Source organism: Indicator indicator, chromosome 14 (genome assembly GCF_027791375.1).
Source record: "Indicator indicator isolate 239-I01 chromosome 14, UM_Iind_1.1, whole genome shotgun sequence".
In the NCBI taxonomy this organism is placed as follows: Eukaryota; Metazoa; Chordata; class Aves; order Piciformes; family Indicatoridae; genus Indicator; species Indicator indicator.
The window spans coordinates 7,509,471-7,527,389 of record NC_072023.1 but is presented as its reverse complement, the minus strand read 5'-3'; the positions used below and the strand labels follow the sequence as shown (position 1 = coordinate 7,527,389).

The 17,919-nt window shown below is 41.2% G+C and overlaps 1 protein-coding gene across 1 annotated transcript in view; it reads right to left on the bottom strand.

The window, feature by feature from the left end:
• The window catches only part of MRTFA (myocardin related transcription factor A), a 46,508-nt gene that overhangs the window by 21,794 nt on the left and 6,795 nt on the right, over positions 1–17,919 (bottom strand). The window contains exon 2 of the mRNA XM_054386501.1: positions 5,177–5,242. Within this exon, the coding sequence (XP_054242476.1) occupies positions 5,177–5,242 (66 nt within the window). The remainder of the gene's footprint in view (positions 1–5,176; positions 5,243–17,919) is intronic.

Genomic DNA, 17,919 nt, shown 5'->3' with positions numbered 1-17,919 from the left:
TATGGAATAAAGTTGGAAGTGCAGAATTTTCATCAACCAATTTTTTTTTTTAACTGAGAAGTGGTTAGACTATTAGGTAAAAGCTAAAGCAGCAATACCACACACAAACACAAGTGTGGATGTGTATGGACAAATTGTGGGTTGAGATGTTGAAATCTAGAGACACGGTGAACTTCAGAGACTGCCAGGTGGAAAGCATTTTGCTTCCTGAAATCAATACCTCAAAGATCCTTGTTTTCCTGTCGTGGTAGCTGCACTAGATGAAGGAGACCAGTTACAAGCTTTGCCTAGGTGATGATCAACACTGATGTGCCAAAGCATTACCTGTGTTCTGTGCCCTTAAATCCCTAAGTACCTACAGTAAATAGTAACTCCTTTAGAATTAAATCTAATTAATTCTAAGCAATGTCTCACAGCCCCCCCAAAAAAGCAAATATTGCATTTTAGGTTTAAAACAAATATTGAATTTTCTCCATTAGCCTTATGGCCATCCAAAAAAAAAAATTAGCTAGTGATATGAGAGACCTAATGAGATATTTATCAGAGATATTAAGATATTAAAATACAGACTGCCTACTGTATTACAATCATTCCTTATCATGTGCCATGTTGCAATTGAGCTATGGCACACTCCCCTCCTGCAGTCCACAGATAAAATACACTCTGCTTGGGAGAGTTTGAAACCCAGCAGCACAAATCTTGTATTCTGAAATACTCTCAAGCAACCAACAAGCAGAAAACTGCATCAGAGTGCTGGTAACACAGACCTACAGACCTACAGCACAGCAACACCCCAGCACCTGTAAAAACAGTCACATTAAAAAAGCAACACAAGCTCCATCCTTTTTGGATTCTCTATGTATTTGTGTATTCTGCACATACTGTGACCTGGAACGCAAACATAAAGGCAGAATCCTTGGATGGGGGCACAAAAAACCTGGCAAACATCAGATACATTGAAGTGAAAAAGAAGCTCCTGGAAATCCTCAGCCCATGCTGCAGCCACACTCCTTCCAGCTTTCAGTCTAGACAATGCCCTTTTTCAAAAGCTGCCTGTGTCATCTTTCAGATATTCACAAAGCAGCACCACAGAGCAGTACAAGGCACATTCCCAGCAATTATCTTCTACTTCTGTTTCTCCTGCTTAGGTGAATCTGAAGGTCACAACAATGGCTTTCCTGCAGGACTGTGCCACATGACAACTTTGTATGATTGCCTATATTTTGTGTTTGCAGCCAGAAGCCAAAGATCACAATCCTGATGGATAAAACAACAGGTTTGTGAAGCTTTAAATCTTGCAAAAGAGAGAAAGCACAACATATTTTGCAAAGCAGAGTATTGCTACATTTGACAAATGTCTTTCCTCCCCCAATTTTTCCTGTTTTCCACATCTTTCTGTGCAGAGGTACAGTAGCTACTGTTATAAAAATTCTTTTCAAGGGTGAAAACTTTGGTGTTTAATACTCCCCTCCCAAAATTACAATAGCTATAACCTTTAAATTTGACACTCTAAGAACTGAGAGCATCTGACTGTTCTTTTATAGCATTACAGAGTTCAAAGAGTTGAGCACAGACAGATTTTGTTTAGCTTGCATTTTATGAGGCTGCGAAGATGAAAATCACCTCTGCCTAGCTACAAAAAATGCAAATAGTAAAACAGCTTCTCTGCTTACACTATCAGAAAACAGGCCAAAACCTGAATAAATATGAAAACTCAGATCTCCTTGTTTCTAGACACAGCCCTTCCAGCTCAGATCACAGGTACATCAGATGCTGAAGGCTTGCTACTCACCTCTTTTGTATGGGCAATTGAGAACTCTAATTTTCAGCTAATGAATCCTACTACTAGGAGAAGGTTATGCAAAGTGATAACAGAAAAGCAAGAAGAATTACTGAAGCACAAATCTCAATTACTCTAAATCTTCTGTCACTGCTTATAAATGCTTTATTTCTTACTACACTGCACTTATCTTTCAGTGAAGCATAGCTCTCTGGTAAGTAACTGGTGGGTTAGAAAGGTTATTCAAGCAAGATTAAGTGTACTTGGTAAGAAAATGTTGAAACATTTGCCTTTACTCTTCCATGTAAACACAATTCCACGTGGGAATGAAGTAAGCAATTTCCATCTCTGTTGTGAACAAGCAAAGCAGGCATAGTGTGACTCTAACTCTCCCTTTGATGTGACACAAATGTATCTTCTCCCACTCCTCAGATTTACCGTGCCTAAAAACCTTGTGTTGACAGAAGCCTGAAATAGAATTTCTCTTTTAGGGCACCAAGCTGAATCTAAACACCATGTAAGACTTATATTGCAGTCAGGAGAACCAAAGCTACCAAAATGAGTTTGCACACTAAATAGCTTTTACTATAAACCAAAAACTTTTACTTCTCCCACACCTGGTTCATGCATTTTTGCATGTGCATTTGGCTACAAGATCCAGGAACCAATCTGTTCTGGCTAATGAACATGCAGGACAGCACAGCATAATCCAGTGCAGACTACCTGAGGTGATCCTGCTTTTGGCAGGGGGGTTGGACCTGATGATCTCCAGAGGTCCCTTCCAACCTCTAAGGTACTGTGGTAGTGGGATAGCAAGAAAAAAAGTTGATGTTGAGGAACTGGCATCCACAATCTACACAGGAAGGTGAAACAGGAGGTGTGGTGCCAGACAAGTTGTAGTCTGGTCTCATGGAATGAGCATTAGCTGTAGGCACACTATTTCCAAGTTTACTTCCAACCCAGTTTAATCCAGCTCCCAAAGTTCATTCCATGGTGCAAAGCAAGGTAGAGTAGGCAGGTGCAATCAGCAGCTTCACTCCAAAAGCACCTTCTTGACACAAGCTATAATGCTAATGTAGATACAACAGCAACTACCACAATTCTTTCAAGAATGTTATGGCTTCCCAGATGGAAAATAAAGACTAGAAGCCAGTCAGCATTTCACATGGAAAGAGCACTCCAGCTCATGTAATTCAGCACCAAACCACCCTCTGGATTCCTGCTTTTGTATTTTTGTTCAACCATCATGAAAGGCTGTTTGAAACTTGGTTCCTGACTAACAAACTCAGGAGGGAGACATGAGCCCCCAGTATAGCCATGCTTAGTAGATGATAGGGAAACAAGCTAAGTACCTAAATGTTTTCACAGACAGGGGTACAGGGCAGAGGGGTGAAAGAATACAGGATACCTGCATATTCCCAGTAGCAAGTAAAAATGTGTATTCTGAACTGCTGAAAGAAGCAAAGCTGTCATGGCTCTGAGACATGTCCAGGAGGAATATTGTCCCTACTCATCCTCCTTACTGCTTGGGTTAAAAATGGGACTTTAAGTATCACAATTTATCTCACACCTGATCTTCTCATTAAAAATGGCCAAGGCAAATAATGTTCCAAGCATTTCCCTATGTGTGGTTATTTCCAGCTGGCAGGTATGGGTAAATGGTACCATGACTTGGATGGAATCAATTTCAAATCATGTTTAGAACAGATTTGCTGAAGTGGCTTTTCTCCATTGCAGAAAGAACCTTTGCACATGTCCCCAGTATTTTCACAATGATATTTCACTGAGCATTCTTCTTTGGTCTGCCATAAAACTCATATGTAAGAGACAAGAATGAAGCAATAAAAGGCACAAGTCTGCAAAGACTACTTATTTAAGCTATATTTTAAGCAAATGTAAGACTAATTACTCTGGGTGCCTTACTTGAATTACTTGCAAGGGCCTCCTTTTCAAAGGGCCCATAAAACAGACCCTTCTCAGGAATCACAAGTCTGGCCAGCTACACTTTGAGGAAAGCCAGTGTTGAAAATAAGTTAATACAGGATTTGCATACATAGCCACCTGAAGGATGAGACCACAAAGAAGCCAAGAAGATTTTCTTCTGGGAAGCATTAGTAAAAGGGCAGTCACTGAGACACTAGTCTGTCATCCAAAAGCAAGTGAGTGTATTCTGTAGAAGCACATATATAAGTCCCCCAGGTGAAAGTAAGAAGACAGGCATGATGTACTATATCCAGACAGGACAATCTTTCCTTTTTGTGGCAATAGAATTTTAAGTAGGGGTCCCAGAGACATCTTGAGCATGACATTACCTTCCAGCAAGCCACTTCAGCTGACAGAATGCTGCTGATAGGTTGTCTTCATTCAGAGAGAGCTAACTGCCTAACCTTACACCTTCAGTATGAAGTCTAAGTCACATCACTGGGTCATATTACAGTGTGCACTCCAGAAATAGCAGGAATGAGAAACTCCTCATTACTACAGCATCTTCAAATAAGGCTTGTGAGATGGGAAAAGGGAAAAGGTTTTGAAAGAAAACACATACCTGATCTACTGCCTTTCACTAAAGCTGATAAATGAAACTGAGAGGACCTCAAGAATGAAACATGCTCTTTGGTCCTCCTTCAAGTTGTAACCTAGAATTCATCTAGTTCATGATAAAACTATTTGTCAGATATCTTTCTGCATTTTGGGGAGAAGGAAGTGAGCACAACAAAAAAACACCTTCTCCAACACTAACCTGACAGTGAATTCATGAAACTTGGAATTAGGGTATATCCTATGTGTTACACCTAGAGGAGTAAAAGTTCTCCTGACCAACAGATTTTGCCTTCCCCTGGAGGAAGGAGAATGACTGATACCCAATAGGGCTCTTCCTAGCTATGCTTTATGTTTTCTAGCTGCAAACATAAAACAGGGCTCCTTGTTGGCTAACATGTTGTATGCACTGCTTGCTGTCAGTGGGTTTATGGAACATGTACATACAAAGTTCCAACTGCCTCAGAGGTCTGGGGAGCTGACAAACAAGAACAGAAACACCAGAGGCAGGAAGCCTGTTAAAAGAGCGATTACCAGCATGCATCAATTATATAAAGCACTTCTAACATAGTATGTTCTCCTGAAAATTCTGGTGCACTGTGATCAAATACAAACATTGTTTTGGAGCAGAGTCATGCTTGGAGCCATTGCTCCCTTCCTCAGCATCAGAGCTGGCCCCGTACCTGGCGTACCAACACTTCAGAAGAACCAAGTTGGGTGGAACAGGGTGGGGCTCTCATATATGATCTTTTTCACGCAGAAACAAAGAATCTGATCTTTCAAATCGTATGTGGAACCATTCTCCACCCAAAAACATGCATAAAAACCACCAAGACAAAGAGTTTGTGCGATACTTACGCGGCATGATCCCTTGGCTCACCAGCTCCTCCCGTGTGCGTCGCTGCTGGAGCTTCAACTGCAGCACTGCACGACAGCAGAGAGAGGGAAGAGAATGAAGCCCATCAGTGCAAGAAACATTTTCAAATGCATCATATTTTCTTCTTCATATGCCAAGGCACTAGCAAGGAGCAGAACTAAAAAGATCCCCCTCCCACCCTGCCCCACTGCCAATTGCAGAAGTGGCCTTCAGCAGTCAGGTTTCCGTATTCTGCTGCGGGCAGCAGGGAGAGGAAGTTGCACAGGGTCTTGGCAGGGTGATAAAAATCCGCAAAGCCAGGCCTGTTTCTCAATTCTTTCTAGAGCATCAACTTCTTTCCAAACTTAATATTAAAAAACAAACAAAGAGAAACACCAGCTGACAGTCCTCCAATAACCACAGAGTGACACCCCAGCTGCTAATGGCTCCTGAAAGCTCTAATTACCATGTGCAGATTAAACTGATATGACAAAATTATTGGTCATTACTCTAAATTACAAGGCTGATTTCCCTCCTCAACCCAGAAATTCACCTTCACAAAAATGAAATACCATGGTTCTATCCACAAGTGTCCTTGTTCCACAGAAAAAGGAAGGAACCCCTTATCACCAGAATTTTTCCTGTTTATTTTAGCACAACACAACATACACATGACCCTGTGAAATGCAATTCCATATTTTTGTTAGCAATGCAAATCCCTGGACTAGTCATAATTTCAACACTTAGATTATAACAGCAGTTTCTCTTTAATTTATACAATCAAAGCAACATTCTAGAGATTATTCTTAGTCAAAGACAGCTTCCATATGACAGGGACTTTCCAAAACTGAAGAAAAAAAAGCCACATACATGTGTGTACACACACACCCCCCACAACCTGAGCCAGCATCCATAGATACTGACTCCTATTTTGCAATCAAGCCCCAACCTACTAAGTATACTCATCATAAAATATTATAAAATTAATGGCACAGCATCTTTCCTCTTTTCATTTTCATTTCTTCATCAAGCTTATGTCTGCCGTACAGTCCACACAGGAGAAGTCCACACAAATGTAGTGGAACCATCAGAGAGCAAAACTGCTCCACAGTCTAACTATGCAATCTCGTGATAACTCTTAGGCTTCCTTTCCAATGTGGTCCAACACATTCATTTCAAACATTATATCCAAACGTATAACAGTACACTCCCTAGTGCAGATACAAAAAACAAATTAAGGAGAAGATGCTACTTCATCTACTTACACACATCATCACATTTTACCTGTTTCTTTCAACCTCCTATTTGCAGTTTGCATTTGACTAAAACACATCTTCCAGTAAGGGTTCTGGTCTTCATGTGAAGTTAGCAAGAAATCCACCTCTTCCTTGGTTGCTTGTACAGTGGCTAACCAGCCTCACTTTAATTTTTGCTTGGATTTCCCTAGTTTCCACTTTCATTGTCTCCTGACATATCTTTCTTGGACAGCAGGAATGTATTTCCTACCTATATTTCCTTCAGTGACCACAGTGTGCAACCAAGCTATCTCTCTTCTGGTTCTTAAACCAAGCTAGGATTTCTTAATATATTCACCTGGGGCAGAAAACTACTTCCTTTGGCATGGGGAATAGAGAGGAGGGTGTACAGACAACAATGCTAATTCTGCAATGGGATGAGCCAAGAGCCAGAGCAAGGAGGAGGGAGCACAGAGGGGAAGGAACAGGGCCTTCATTTGGCTGTGAAACTGCAAACAGAAGTGATAGTCCCAGACTCTTCCACCCAGCCTGCAATCGCACGCCTACTTCTGTGCTAGCATGAGGGCTAATTCAGCCTCATGACCGACCTATTCACAGGGCTCTTCATTTACTGGGTTCATTCTGAGGTGATCAAAACTTGAATCAGGGAATGACACATCTACACGAGCACTTGAACTAACAGCTTGCTGCGACAGAGTCAGATCGCTCACTCCCCACACCGTCTTTCGTGTTCCCCTCACTGGTGGCCAGAATCTCTGACACAGATTCATAGAATGGTTTCAGTAGGAAGAGATCCTAAAGATCACCCTAGTTCCAACTCCCCTGCCATGGGCCGGAACACCTTCCACTAGACACTATTGCTCAAGGCCTCACCCAACCTGGCCTTGAACACCTCCAGGGATGGGGCATCCACAACCTCCCTGGGCAACCTGTCCCAGTGTCTCACCACCCTCACTGTAAAGAATTTCTTCTTAATATCCTGTCTAAATCTGCCCTCCTCAAGCTTCAATCTATTCTCTCTTGTCCTATTACTACAAGTCCTTGTAAAAAATCCTTTCCTGGCTTGCCTGTAGCCCCCTTTCAGGTGGGGGGGCTCCTCAGAGACATGCCAGAGACCACAGCCCATCCAAAGGAGGAAATAGTTTTCTGGCTCAGTGAGTTGAAGAGAATGCTCTATAGCCAGGTATTTGCTAACACTAACATACGGTGGGAGTGAGACTTCATCCCTCCAGCAGCAGTGTGCCACTAAGTAGCTATTAGGTAACGGCACATTAAATGTCTCACTGTATGGCATTATTTCCACTAGTGAGCCATTCAGAGACTCATTTCCACACCCTAAATTAGCATATCTCACTAAATGTATACAGACAAGGCACAGACCTGCAGCATCAGGTTCATCTCAGCAGCTCAAAGTGCAGATAATCTTGTTATTACTCATGTCTTCACATTTACACATCTAGCTGTGTGTGCCAGCCCTCTTTGCCACATTGCTATTTATTTGCTAGGACCATCTACCTTTCCTCCCATTTCCAACTATACCTACTATTTACTTTTCACATCCCAGAGTAAGGGATTTTTAGTTAAAAACTTCCCCATGCAGGTGTGGCTGGCATTTTTGCTCCTTTGTGCATAACTGCTCTCATCTGTCTCAGTTTGCCTAAATGATCTAAACCACTTTTTTTAAATGTCATTATTCATGCCTCTGCTTAGTCTTTGTTCAATCCACAGTGTTACCATCTAGCATGTGTTTCCAGACTGCACTGGGCTGATCCCAACTAGGAAAGCTTTTCTACTTTATTTGATTGCAGTCAATACTTAATCCACTTAAGCAGTACTTCATTACATTCAAAGATACTTTTTAAAACCAAAACATACCACGCCACTCAAAGATGTTATAAAAGTCTGTTACACCCAGACAAACCCCTTAGCAACCAAATTTCATGTATCCAAATGACAAAACACATTTGAGCAGACCTGTTTTCACAAACTGAAAAGCTGAATAGCTTGACTCTACTGCTATTCTTATCCCACCTAAATTCTTTATCACATTTTCCATAGCCTTTTTCCGAGAACTTATACCACTTTAGCTGTTCTTTCTCATTTACTCTTTTTTCAGTGGTGCAATATGTTACTGGTTTTTTGCTCTTCTGAAGTCTCCCTGCTGTTCCCAGATTTATTAGAAATCAGTCTCAGATGGGCAGCAAAAGACCTCATCAAATGACTTAAAATTCCCTTCCTGACTTCAGCTTCCCTCACAGATTTTCTAAATATATCTTATTTCTGTATCAGTTATTATCTCCTACCCTTTTTCTCTACCCACTATATGCTCTTTTTATTTTTAAACATTATGTCCCTTCTCTGCAAGAAACTAGCAACTGTCAAGAGGCCTAAACTGGAGAATAGGAAGACAGTAATTTTCAGAATACCTTTGATATGCACTACTAATTCCTGGGATTTAAAAATGTATATACATATATATTGAGCATAACTTATAACCAGCAGATAATGCAGATAACTTCACTCCTAAATCCATTTTGGCTTAAATAAGTACTTGGAGTTCCCAATGCAATTTCATATATTTAGGAGATCACCTGTTTACGTCTGCAAGTGTGTGAAACCTATATATAGATTAACAGATGTCCTGAGAGCCAATCCAACCCTGCTGTACATGGAGCTCAGCCAAAGGTCTAGAATGACCAGAGAAATGCAGAGTTACTCAAAGAGAGACTGGAGTGTAAGTCTCTCAATCACAAACCAACAATCCTCTGTTTCCTCTGTCCCTCTATTTAAGCTTTAAATTAATTTTCAAATTAAAAATAAATTAGGTCATACAAAGGAGAGTATCTGCCTGCTGGCTAAAAAATAAGTTCCATACTGGTACCCTTCTACTCACCTCTTTCATTTAACTTGTGTCACAGTCTATGCACATTGTGTGGGCTTTGTATATTTGTCTTGGTTTTCCCAGTCAAAACTGGGTATAATTTATTTATTTCAACAGTACTAAAAATTCTGAAACATAGTTAAAGTTTGAACAAGGCTTTTATATCTCCAATGAGTTGTTCCAAGAATTAGGAAACCATTGCAAAGAAATATGGGAGCTGGTACACAGGACTGCTGCCAGCTGTTTAAGAGGGGGGGTAGAGAAGAAATGAGGGGGAAGTGCAATACAGCTGCCATCAACAGTCACACTGTCAGTGAAATACAGCAAGTTGTGATTATTTTTTATTCATCTTGTCATAAACTGCCTCAGCAGGGAGCCCACTGGCATATTCCAAGCCCAGAGCTTACTTCTGCCTACTTGTGGCTGGTGGCAGCTTAAAGCAGTACAGAGGCTGCCTCTTAATGTACAGAGGCTGCACCCATATGGACCTTCCCAGGCCAGTTACAACTCTAGTTGTAGTACAGGGGTGCATCAGTAGTAGAGGCAGTAGCAAGAAGAGATATTTATGATGAGCTAAGTTGGTTTTTGCAGCTCATCATCTAAATCTGCAACAGCATGCCTGCCCTTACACCCCTGAAAGCCCTTCTGTTTCTAAACCACAATTCCTGTTTAACAGTGTGACTAGAACTACTACAGAAACTAGACTGCAGTCTCTGCATCTCAGCACCTCCTAAGAAAAAAAAAATAATCTCATCTAAGAGACTATGTCACATACCAGGGTGGGTTTACAACAACAAATCAAAAAATTATTCTGCATTTCCTGTTTTTTTAGAAAACTACTGAAGGCAAGCACACAGCTCTCAACTGCAGCTTGTGGCGAAGCCCTGTGCTGTTCTGTTCAATACAGACTTAGTGCCAAAGGGACTCTATGTTCACAATTCTACAAAATCTTTTCTTCTCAAGGCCACCCAACCAAGGCAGTGATTAAGCACAGCCATATTGTGGGTTACAACAGGGACAGAAGGAGCAGTAGTGCAGAACAGGAAGGGGAAAAAGGCTGCTATAGCCAAACAAAATCCCATAGAGGGGCTGAGGGAGGCAGAACTTGGCCTGGATACTCATGCAAAAACGGGAGCGTGCAAGACATAAAACACATATTAACTAGATAGGCTGTATGCTCACAGATGTGATTTATTCATTTTGTAAATTCAGTGAAAGCAGTCTGCCTGACAGAAAAAATTCATTCTTGCAACCCAATCAGTAAGCTATGTGATTAGAAAGAGAAACTACTGAAGAACAAGTGAAATTAGCCTAACTTCATTACCTAAGCTGAGGAAACTGCAAGCATAAGTAAAAGCTGTAAAAAGCAAACTGTGCACTTTAATGCCCCTGAGGGTTCAGGGTCATTTACTCCTCAGGCTGTAGAGCAGCTCTGCACAGCCCATCTGAAAGTTACAGCACCCACCTGGCTCACAGGAAAGCACTAATACAGCATGAGCTGGGATGGCAACCTGCCTGTTGGATCGTCAACAGCAAAACCTATGCAATGAAGACTTGTAGGAGAACATTCACTGCCCGAGGACTGAGTAGGTCTGACTGGGTTTAGTTTGTGAGGGTCAGAGACCACAGCCTAAGGAAAGATGGCACTAGGCCACCATTTGCAGCCTATGTTTCAGTACAGAGTGTGTAACACCACAAGATTAAACCAACAGCCTATGTGCAACCACCTTCATTATGTTATGCAACCATAAAAGATTATCACAGAATGCCAGGTTGGAAAGAACCTCAAGGATCATCTGGTCCAACCTTTCCAGTGATAGCATAGTTTAAATGAGACAGTCCAGCACCCTGTCAAGCTCAATCTTAAAACTGTCCAGTGTAGGAGAATCCACTGCTTCCCTTGGGAGATTATTCCAATGTCTAACTGTTCTCATGGTGAAACACTTTCTCTGATGAGATGGGATATTTGCTGAACAAAATCACCACAGATGTCCATGCAGAATTAGGTCCTCTGTCTTAAACATCACAATGCCACGTAACTACTGCTTTGAAGGGTGAAGCCACCTTACCACTTGACCACCAGAAGCCCTTCTCATTCACTGAGAAGGTAATATTTTTCCTAGTTTCTTATTAAATAGCCACATCTGACCAGGTGCCAATGCCAAATCCAGCTTTGGAATACGTGACACATCAGCTGTAGTTTTCAGTGAAGGTTATACCTTTATGACTGAATTCAGTCCCCTGGAAACGTGGCAAGAAAATTTTCCCCTAGTGCTAAAACCAGTCTCTGAGCATTTTCCAGCTGTGCCTGCTTACAAAACAAATGTTGACTCACATCAGCTCTTTCATCCATCTACAAGAAGCTAGAGTACATGCTGGCTCTTACACCAGCAACAGCAGCATCTGCTATGCTCTGGTTGCAACACCTCTCTAATGCAGAAGCAGCAAGAGGCAGTCAGTATTACCAAATGTTTGTAGTGTCCACAAGAAGCTGTAAGAAAAAATCAGGTGTGATAGCTTGTAACCAATGAGTGAGTATACAATGGTCAAAATTAATTTTGAAAGTAACTCAAATTGCTGAGACAGACAACGTGTGTCCCCCCCCCTCCAATGACGTGTTTTTGGTGCTGTTGACAACATCCCCCACATCACACAGAATGTGCTAGAATGGGGGTTACCAGCAAAGAAAAGCCAACTTTTGGGGCCTTTTTTAAAGGCAATTTTCTGAACCTAACAGCATTTTAATCCACTAACTGCTGATGGGGAATACATGCTGGCTTTGCATTTAAGCAGACTGTGCAGTTAGCAGAGAAGCATTTAAGTGAAGCAGACTGTAAATGACACCCAAACTGCAGGGATTATGTGACAGTTTGCTACCCTGGGAAGGGGATGCCAAGAATTCATGTCCCTCTGTGGGGTGAAGGAGAAGCAGCAGATACACCATCGATCCTCACAGTCTGTAAGGACCCACTCTTGTGGGGAATTGAAGGCATACAGTTCTATTCATTTTGATGCATTTTAAAGAATAGCTTGGAGCAAGCCTGGGCAAAGGGACAATTAAGCAGAAGTTTATTTCTTTACTATTTGTGGCTATCTCCCATTCCACTACCTCTTTTCTCTACTGCAGCAACAATGGCTGCTATTAAAATGCAGGCAGTTTCCTCAGCTCTTCCTTAGCAACCATACTATGGCAAAAATGGAGTTTGGGAGAGTAAAGAATAGAAAGAGAATTTGTTTTGGTCCCTTAAACTGTTACAAGACCCTTTCACACTAGAGGCAAAAGCTACTTTTTTATATTCCTGCTGTGGTCTTCTCTTTCTGAGAAGCAGGATTGAGATCATTCTTCCTGCATCCAAAGAGAAGACTTGAAGCAGATCTGAACAGGAAACAAAACCAGGATCAGGAACAGTTCCCTGTTGCAGGTCACATGAATGATGAAAGTGGATTTCTTAGCAGCATTGCAGAATTCAGCATGTTTGACCACAACACACTTGGATGGGCAGGTGTGTCAGATCAGTTTGGGAGGCACTGATGAACTCCTTACCCAGCTGGGCTGGCCAGCAGAGATGATTGTAGGCACAAAGCCAAACAAGAAGTTTAACCAGGAAAGCCATAAAACTGCATCAAAGGCAGCATAGAGGACTTGAAACTTTTCTCATGGCCACCTTTTCTTTCTTATTCTCTTAGTAAGCTTTTGAGAACAGGAGTACAATTCTGCCTGGTGTAGACCTAAAAGCTCTATCAAGAGATTCTTAAAAAAACAGAACAGATCCTTCACCTGCACAGCAACAGCATTTCACAGTGGCTGTGCTAGTAATATCCCAAGAATGTAATGTGGGTCACATAACACTAGGGATGCTATTTTCCATCCAGCATTTCCAAAAGCCCTGAGGCCCTCAAATGCCCAGCAGCTGAAAAGTACAGAAAATAAGCAACTCATCATTTAAGAACACAAAAAGAGGAGGAAGAGAGAAAATTAACTGACTCTCAACCTGAGGACAAGAAGGGCTTGTTTCTTGATGAAATCACACTCTTCAAAGCTTCTACAGCTCAAAATGTTCTTGGGTCATATAAAATCATCAACATGACATGCAGCTTATACACCCCTGCTGATGCACTGCATTCATTGTCTATATGGCTGTTTTCCAGAAGACCACTTTTGGAAACTAGAAATAAAAAAAAAAAAAAAAAAAAAACACAACAAGTACAGGACAATAGTCCCTTTTTGTAGGAAGGATACTGTTGGAAGAGAAACATAAGAATAATATTAAAAAATATTTTCAAAGGATGATGAACTACTTCCCTGTCCTATCTTTTAATGAGTCAGTGTTATGAGGTATTAAAGAGCTCCCTTAGTGGAGACAGACAGATTCTTTGATATGGTTAATTTAGCAAAATCAAAGATTCCAAGCTACAGAAGAAACTGGTCCCCAAATAATATGGAATCAGAAGCAAAGACACTATCAAAAGCAAAAGGATCTATTTCCATCCTCACACAGTACCACAAGGCTCACACCATGAGCACAGAACAAGTGACTTCTGCAGGTTATTTTTGAGGCTTCGTATCAAATTTGATACAACGTGGAAATCTTTAAGTAATGTTACTTTAAAACTATGTTTAGAAGATAAAGCCACTGTTTACAGCAATTTTAGTTTTGTTAGGATGTAAGATCACAAAACAAACAGAAGCAGTAGCATGGTCCAAGTATCACGACATACTCATAAATGACGTTGATACATCATGACGTTCACCTGGGCCCACTTCTTCAGCTTGTCCAGCTACCTCTGGGATGACACCTCACCTATCTGGCTTATTGACTGCACCACTCAGCTTGGTGTCATCTGTAAACTTGCTGAGGGTGCACTCAATCTCACTATGTCACTGGTGAAGATATTAAACAGCACTGGTCCCAGTACAGACCCCTGAGGGGCATCGCTTGTCACCCATCTCCATCTAGACATCAAGCCATTGATCACTACCCCCCTGGATGTGACCATCCTTATCAAACAAATAGTCCACCCATCTAATCCATATCTCTCCAACTCAGAGAGAAGGACATTGTGAGGGACCATGTCAAAGGCCTTGCCGAAGTCCAGACAGATGACATCCATTGCCTTTCCCTTGTCCACTGACATAGTCGCTCCGTTGTAGAAAGCCACTCAGGCTGGTCAGGCAAGACTTGCCCCTAGTAAAGCCATGCTGGCTGTATCGAATCACCTCCTTGTCCTCCATGCACCTTATCAGAGCTTGCAGGAGGTTCCATGATCTTCCAAGACACAGAGGTGAGATTGACAGGTTGACAGTTCCTAGAGTTCTCCTTCCTACCCTTTTTAAAATGTGTGTAATGTTTCCCTTCTTCCTGTCACCAGGGACTTTACCTGACTGCCAGGACTTTTCATGTACCATGGAGAGTGGCTTGGCAACTACATCAGCCAGTTCCCTCAGGACTCTGGGATGCATCTCATCAGGTCCCATAGTCTTGAGTATGTTCCGGCTCTTCAAGTGGTCACGAACCTTGCCTTTACTTACAGTGAAAGGGATTTTGTCCTCCTGGTCCCCATCTAACCTCTAGAAGGGACAGAATAGTTAGTCCTGTCAGAGGTCCTCAAAGGCTTGAGCCAGCATCTGCATTGTGGGGTGGTAAAATGTGGAGATACAAAAGGAAGACCCAATTCACAGTCTAGAATTTACTGTCTCAGTCCTAAATATTGCACACAATTTTCTTTCATGGGTGCTACTCATGTATGTGACTCTAAATACATGCAAATGATTCCTACCATCAAAGTTACGCTACCTTTTGTGGGGTTCTTTTAATGTTTATTTAAAACAAAGACTAGCAGCTGCTCTGCATTTTACAGCACTTGCCATCCTCCATGATTTAACCCCTGCCATTTCCATGAAACATGTAAAATTTAGAGGGTCTTTAATGTCATTTAATCATTGCTGCTCTGTCAATGCCAGCTTTGACTTCTTTAATACTAACACTTCAAGATCAGAGAAATGTATTACTATTAGTAACACACAAGTGGCTCTCTTCAACTCACAGAAGCCCACATTTATCATAGAATCTTGGTACACCCAGTAGTCCATTTCAGCACTTGCTCAAATTGTTAAAACAGAAATCAACCTAAAATAGATGTAACTTGGTATATTCAGTAAGATACTCAACATGTGAAAACATGCAACATGCCTGTATACAGGAAAAGTTGCTTTGTTTTCTGTGCAAGGGACTGATTCTTGTAAAATCATCTTGTCCCAGTAATTCTGGTTAGGTGAAAACTAAGCATGTGAATAACTAGGCACATATCCACATCTGGCTACCCTGCAGGATTCAACAAGATGACCTGTAACAAAATACCTACATGGAAAGGTCTACCTAAAATTGACACACCAGTACCATAAGACAGTAAAGATTATGAATAATCAGTGCTTGTTGATGCCATCTATATATCCTTTGTTACCATCTGTAGCTGGAAGAGAAGCCTTGAGGTGGGGAAAAGGGTGAATTTTCCAACTCCCCGTGTAAACTCGAGTCACAGTCTATACTGATATGTTTCCATGAAAGAACAAACAAGGAGGAACTAACATTGCCCTTAACCACCTTGCAAAGTCTCTAGAAAGAAATTCTCCAAGATAATTTAATATGATGTGGCAGATGGGGACAAAGGAAGGGAAAAGAAAGAATGGGTAGATATATCCTGACAATCAGATCTACAGCTGTCTACTCATGTGACAGCACAAAAGGCAAGCTACACAAGGGGAAAACAAGAAGACAAGCTGCACAAAGGAAAACCAAGTTTGAATCCTTTTCATTTTTTCTTACAAAGACATTGGTATCTCTGATTACATGAAGAAAGAGTTACAATTTTTTTTCCTTAAAGATGAGACATGAGATGTTCATATATCTTTTCTGAAAAACTATCCAGAAGTAAAAAATGAAAAGTATATGGTTTGGAGATACATCAGAATCTGAACAATTTGTTGTTTTATTTAAAGCTTTGGATGTTTTTGTGTATTTCTAATAAAGAGGGAAAAAAACAGCTCTTGAGACCATGCCAATACACATCCATAAAACACGTGACTGATGTGCCTGCAATACTGATATTGAAGAAATCATTCCATGACTCTTTCAGCAGTAAAAGACATGGTCTAATGTTTTTCCTTCATAGCTTACCTCCCATACTGCAATTTCTACTACAGCAGAGTGCTCCAGTGTACTAACAGCCTCTCACATCAAGGCCAAAAGCTTCCTCAAACATTTCTTTGGAGACTGTGGTGTTGGCCTAGGGATTCAGCCTTCCTTCTGCCACAGGGCACCCTCTACAGACAGAAGTTAAAAGCTCCCTTCACAGAAATCTCATGGTCAAGATACCACAGAACTTCTGTGGCAATGGCTGGGACACTTTGACATAAGAGCTGTAATTTTGGGGTTTCCCACTTAAACATGGAATAATTCTCTATTTCCAAGACCATTTCAGATTCTTAACCACCTAAAGACATTTGGTTTACTGAAACCAAATGCAAATGAGAGGAAATGTGTTCTTCCACAAGCGGTAGGGGAAAAAATGAACGTAGAAGTATGGAAATTTAAATACAAACCCAGCACTACTTTAGAAGAAGGAATTAACCAGTTATTATAAGGTACCCAAAAAGCTGGCCCTTACAATTTTAAATTAGCTAGCTTGGGCATCTCCCAGCTTCAGCTGGTTATGATTCTGCTTGCAGTTACTTCACAGGACATGGAACAAAAGCAGTTTTGTCCAACGTGCATATTACATGCAAAATACTCAGAGCATTCCCATTGCAGATAGTTACCATTCCTGCCACCAGCTTTTGTCCTCGCCCAAACATCCTCTCTAAGCAAGAATTTCAGGTGTATGCTACCAAGGAATTGACATATTTCTTTAATTCATGATAGTGAAAAGATCTTTGCTCTCCTCTCAAAGACTACAAAGAACATGTGCCACAATCATGGCATCTGAGGTTCAAATAAAGATCCCAGCCTTTGTACTGCAACAGTCTGGCACTTTCTTTACAATATAAGTACAAATACTATTACAATTACAATTCTGTTTCCACCTGTAAAAATGTTACAAGATTCAGCTATGACCATCATAGCTGATTAGAAATCAGTTGTTTCACAGCAGCCCAGTGTGGAAGCTGATCCCCAGAATTTGAATTGCACATAGAAAGCACATCCAGTTCCCTCAAAGTCTTTAAACTGTGATCATTCATCTGTCTGCTACTTTGTACTTCCTTTCTCTTTGGATATTTACTTTCTTTCAAAACTCTGGACTACAGATCTCCATCGCAGACTTTGCTTGGGTTTTTCCATGAGGGAAGATCCATAGCATGGAAAACAAATCCAGCTCTGAGGCTTAATGCAGTTCTTACATGCTATCATAGCTATAAATATCTAAATAGTATAATTCTGTGTAACAGGTCAATCAGCAAACTAAAAAAGCCCAGCAGTCCTGAATGGCTTGCATGACCACTGACTTCAGACTGGTGGACAAATTCTACAGATGTTTAAAGTGTTACTGCTGGCTCGGTCCTCTACTTGAAGGGCACAGAGGAGAACACCAGTAGCAGCAAGTACTCCTACAC